Here is a 6,000-nt window from a genome sequence, read left to right on the forward strand (position 1 = left end):
GAATCGACAGCCCTGAAATTCTTGCCACAATAAAATAATTTGTACCTTCCAAAAATACGAGACAAAATTCCACCTTTTTCTGTAACAATTTCAAATCTAATTATCATGCGCACATATCGTTAAATCGAATACAAAATTTTGGTAATAAATTTGGTAATGTTGTTGATATATTTAGAGATTCCGTAGCAGTGCTCAAACGAAATCTACATAAACACTTTGCTGATATGTATGACTTCTCCACTCCATAGTAAAAAACCCATTTTTTTAGCTTCTGTTTTTTCACTCTTTTCTTTTATGACTTTTTAACTTTAATATATATGTTTTAACTTTACAAATTAATATTGTAATTTAAATAACAATTCGAATATGATTTTAAGTCCCTATAAATGCTGATTAATTTCAATCCATTTATTTTTCTAAGTAAGTAAAAAAAGAAAAAAAAAAACTGTTCTCCATAATGGTATTCTGTATTATTTGTAAAACATTTATGTACTACAGATATAATAACTATTTTATTTATATATGTACGTAAACTTTTCAATGTCACATAGTTAATGTAATAACACTAATAACAATGTATGTAAAAGCCCAATGGGCGTTTAAATGAATAAATAAATAAATAAATTATTGTGTAAAGTTACAAAACGAAATTTAAAGTGAAAGGTAGATAGTTAAGTTAAGTGCTGTTTTAAACTTTATGTGTCTGACTAATAAACGTGTTTTAAAATTAACACCACTGTTATACAACCATTCATATATGGCAATCTGTTAAAATACGTTTATTAGTAAGGGGATAAGTATGTAAATTAGTGTCCTCCAGCATCTCTTCAGTACGAAAGTAAATCTGATAGTATTATTGTCCTAGCGTCTGGACGATGTAGGCCCTCTGATTGGTCAAATTAAAATTGTCTGTTTCGGGTAAATTCCGCTAACTTGAAAATTAAGACACGATTTCATACTAAAATAGGATCGCCTCATAATAATACGAGATTTCTTCAAAAGCATCGTTTCTGCTCATATAATTTTTGGAAAATAAGTTTTCGAAAGTTCATAATCCATTGGATTAATTACATTACAATGAAAATTATCCACAGTTACGTGATTATGTTTGACCTTTATAAAAAATCACGTGTTCCTTCAATATGGCCGATACGCACAGCTATAGATGGCCGACAGAGCGCACCTCTGGCTGTATAAAAACGAACCAAATGACTGGCGCGAATATTTAAATATGCAGCTCACAATACTTGACTACTTACCATTAACAAGCGTTTAATAAGAAGATTTCTTCTGGAAGCTTATTACTTTGTAATGGCATTTTTCATTATTATTTATATTTTTTTGCTTATTAATTATATCTGATTTTATATTGACATGTTTTCTAATTTCTAAAATTTCAAGATTATTTATTTGCGATGCTTTATATCCTGAGTGAAGTATTTTAAAACCTGAATTTTTATCGAAAGTGTGATCATTATTCAAAAGATGATTTGCAAACTCAGATTCACTATTTCCATTTAGAGCCCTGCGATATTCTTTAGTTCTGACTTCAAAGTTTCTATTGGTTCTACCTTTGTAAAAGAAATTACAATCATCCCAATTGAGTTTTTAAACTCCTGATTTTTTTGTTTGAATTTTGCTATCTTTATTATTAAGAATATATTTCTTCATTGTTATTAGTGTAAAACGCCAGTTGAATAGTACCAGGATTGTTTTATATATAATTTTAGAAGTATCGTTATCCACAAACAGAATTCTACGCCATTGTTTATTTCTGTCTTTAGAAAGACCGTTTGAAGAGAATATGTTTAATTTTTTTATTTAGTATTTAACTATCAATTTATTAGAATAACCGTTATTAAATGCTATTTGTTTATGAATATATTCTTTTATGGTTATATGCTATTTGTTTTTTTCAGGTCTTAAAATACTTCACTATAAAATAAATTTGAAATTTTAGAAATTAGGAAACATGTTAATATAAAAGCAGATATAGGTAATTAACAAGAATTTTTTTATAAACTCTCTTTTAAATATTTTCCCACTTAACTGGTCTTTCCCGTCTAACGATATTGTAATTCCTAATTATTATAAACCCAGCCTACTCTTACCCCTCCCCCCTCCTTCCACTTCTTCTTTCCCAATTGCAATCTATATTTAATTTTTAACTTCGGTGTATACATAATAAAATGTAAACATTATATTTATTTATTTATTGGACAATTTGCATAGCGCCGCTTTTGTGAGATATCACCTCAGGGGCGCTATATTGTAATAATCTACCTTTATATATAGATTTTTACTCTCCTGATGAAGGTGTATATATATAATCTAACTTTAAACTTTATTAGATACAGTAACAGTTGTAGGTAAAGAATTACCACCAGTTGGAGTAAAATTAACACCTTTTAATTAAACCGACTGCTAATCTCATCGCACAATTACCCTCCTTTTATTCATAAACACGGGTACAATTAATCAAAATGTAATAATCTATTATTTAAGTCAACTTTGTTATAACTATCTTTAATTGTGACAAACTAAACGATATTGATTCAACTTATAGACATTGACGGTTGTAACACATATTTAAGCACTGCAAGTCTCCTATGAGCTAATTATATTAGGTACGATAACAGTTAATATCAGTTGTAGACATGTAGTCAATAACAGTGTTTCATTTGAAATAATCCATCACAAATGCGTAAAATTTCATTTATTCAAACAACTGTCATTCTTATTATGCGTAAATTTAGCATGTTATTATTAATTAACTCCATCCTGTTCCGTGTTTTAACAATATATATATACTCACCCTCTCTCTGTGAATGTCCTAATATCTATCTATTAAATGTAACTTGTTAATATCACTCAAAATGGGCGAAGCCCAATTAAGAGCCGCCCGCAGGGTCTAGCAGAAAAAAATCCGCGGAGCAGGTTTTTAACTGCTAGTACATAATAATAAGTTGTTATTGTTTCTGTGTATATTCACAGGAGCCAGCGACCCTTCTGACCCAAGAGGAGTGCAGCAAACTATTCCCTCGCGGCAGTTATGGAGCACCTGGCGGAGTTACAGACAGACACATGTGCACCAACAGCAGTACGAGGCATTGTGTAAGTAGCAATGACGCAACTATTCATTAATTCAATGCACTGCTCGATGGGCCTTGCGGGCTATTCTGTGATTTTGTTAAATCATTCATTTATTAAATTTAAATATCCCTTTAGTTCCCATTTCTTATTAAATTAAATGATTAACACACAAAGGGATCTTGTTGTATTGCTTCATTCAATCGCAAATGTTAAAATGACTTTTTATTACGCAATTTCAATAATAGACAATTTGGTTAATTTTGTAAATGAAATGTTTTCTGTAGGTAGGTACCTACTCTTTTTATACACGGTGTCCGGAAAATCGTAGCACAACTGGGAAATTAGTGAATCTATATCATTTTTTGTGTTATAACATTTTTTGATTTGAGATTTTGTTTTTGAATAAATAATTTTTTTTTAAAGTCCTCAAAGGGTTAATATCAGCTATTATAAAATGCACTGAAGCGTACAGCCTGCTCTTAAAGTTATATAACCCTTTAGTAGCCGAAAATAAAACATGATGATATTTGTTGTAAATTTACAAGTTTGGGAGCTTATACCACGAGTTTACGGGCACCGTGCATTACGAATATTTTTGTTGTTGGAATCTAATTTATCTAGAGCTCACGTTTGAATGTATTTGTGCAGATCAACCGCGACAGTATTAGTTTGGACCCATAGTTCCCTCTTACCCCGAAGTAGCCCCACAATAACACAAGCAAGGAGCTCATTATTCTGATTAAAAAGGCTTATTTAGTTTAATCGTCCCATTGTTTGACAATGTCACAAATATTGGCTAAGATTGACTGATTGATTAATCAACTCATTCAGAATTGAAGCATTGCTTGTAATGGTTTTAGCCGTTTTTAGTGGCCAGATCTGAATACTCAAGTACTTCCGCATCTTTTTCTTTCCCATCTCCTTCCCCTTCCCCACTACCTTCAGCCTCACAACATTCCCTAATTTGGGATGGGGTGAGGTGTGTCTAGGTCTATTTGCCCACCTACGGCGTGGCGGGTCGGATCAAGAGAGACTGGTTGAGGGAAACCTTTTGACCTCTCCAGCCGCACTCTCTCTCGACCCATCGTCTCGCCCCGCAGTGGGAGGGATGAATGCAACGTCCGTCACTCCTGGACACACTGACCCCCAGATGTATCCTATTCCTATCCACCCCTCATACCATTTCCCGCTCGTGCCACCGAGCTTTTCACTGCACAAAGGCATTGCTTATATTCCGCATTGACTGACTCTAATGTGTGCATTGCAGGACTACTATGGAGCCTATCTCACAGCCAGCAACGGTGGCAGAGTGGCCTGCACCCGGCTGCTGGTGGGGTTCTCCTTGGATTACAATATAGAGGGTGACACCTGCCAGCAACTGTTCCTCCGCGTGGCCCACTACACCCCCTGGGTGGAGAGTGTGGTGTGGCCATAAGCTGCGTCTGCCCGTCTGACCATCAACTGTTCCTCCGCATGTCCCACTACACCCCCTGGGTGGAGAGTGTGGTGTGGCCATAAGCTGCGTCTGCCCGTCTGACCATCAACTGTTCCTCCGCATGTCCCACTACACCCCCTGGGTGGAGAGTGTGGTGTGGCCATAAGCTGCGTCTGCCCGTCTGACCATCAACTGTTCCTCCGCATGTCCCACTACACCCCCTGGGTGGAGAGTGTGGTGTGGCCATAAGCTGCGTCTGCCCGTCTGACCAGCAACTGTTCCTCCGCATGTCCCACTACACCCCCTGGGTGGAGAGTGTGGTGTGGCCATAAGCTGCGTCTGCCCGTCTGACCAGCAACTGTTCCTCCGCATGTCCCACTACACCCCCTGGGTGGAGAGTGTGGTGTGGCCATAAGCTGCGTCTGCCCGTCTGACCAGCAACTGTTCCTCCGCGTGGCCCACTACACCCCCTGGGTGGAGAGTGTGGTGTGGCCATAAGCTGCGTCTGCCCGTCTGACCAGCAACTGTTCCTCCGCGTGGCCCACTACACCCCCTGGGTGGAGAGTGTGGTGTGGCCATAAGCTGCGTCTGCCCGTCTGACCATCAACTGTTCCTCCGCGTGTCCCACTACACTCCCTGGGTGGAGAGTGTGGTGTGGCCATAAGCTGCGTCTGCCCGTCTGTCCATCAAATGTTCCTCCGCGTGTCCCACTACACTCCCTGGGTGGAGAGTGTGGTGTGGCCATAAGCTGCGTCTGCCCGTCTGTCCATCAACTGTTCCTCCGCGTGTCCCACTACACTCCCTGGGTGGAGAGTGTGGTGTGGCCATAAGCTGCGTCTGCACGTTTGTCCATCTACTGTTCCTCCGCATGTCCGTCTGACCATCTGCTCAAATAAACAAATATCCCTTTTCTTCATTCTTGGAGCTATTTTTTGTATATTCATCTATTTATCAAAATATTAATATTTTTTTCAAATCTTTTGAAAAATTATTTCAAAAGAAATAATTTTTTGCAAAAAATGTGTTTGCAATAACCACGAATTCCTTCATATTTAGTTATGCGCACACCTGTGAAAAATCGCAGGATCATCTGAATTCTTCACTAATAAGATTCCGTCTGACCATCTGCTCAAATAAACAAATATCCCTTTTCTTCATTCTTGGAGCTATTTTTTGTATATTCATCTATTTATCAAAATATTAATATTTTTTTCAAATCTTTTGAAAAATTATTTCAAAAGAAATAATTTTTGCAAAAAAAGTGTTTGCAATAACCACGAATTCCTTCATATTTAGTTATGCGCACACCTGTGAAAAATCGCAGGATCATCTGAATTCTTCACTAATAAGATTCATTTTTTTATATAACAATTATTTTCTGTTAAAATATTGTGTAACTTTAATCGCTTGTCTGAATTGTTCACACAATCAGTTCCAATTTTTAAATCCTGTTGACAAACTGCTTAATTGCA

At 36.8% G+C, this 6,000-nt stretch overlaps 1 protein-coding gene across 1 annotated transcript in view; it reads left to right on the forward strand.

The window, feature by feature from the left end:
• Positions 1-5,409, forward strand: part of LOC149416445 (uncharacterized) — a 40,865-nt gene extending 35,456 nt beyond the window's left edge. Inside the window, exons 13-14 of the mRNA XM_089642002.1 lie at positions 2,995-3,114; positions 4,361-5,409. Of these exons, the coding sequence (XP_089498128.1) occupies positions 2,995-3,114; positions 4,361-4,528 (288 nt within the window). The 3' untranslated portion in view covers positions 4,529-5,409. The remainder of the gene's footprint in view (positions 1-2,994; positions 3,115-4,360) is intronic.
• Positions 5,410-6,000: the final 591 nt, after the last annotated feature.

The sequence above is a fragment of the Hesperophylax consimilis genome, chromosome 17, assembly GCF_061612785.1.
Source record: "Hesperophylax consimilis isolate HC1 chromosome 17, BYU_Hcon_1.0, whole genome shotgun sequence".
NCBI classification, from domain to species: domain Eukaryota; kingdom Metazoa; phylum Arthropoda; class Insecta; order Trichoptera; family Limnephilidae; genus Hesperophylax; species Hesperophylax consimilis.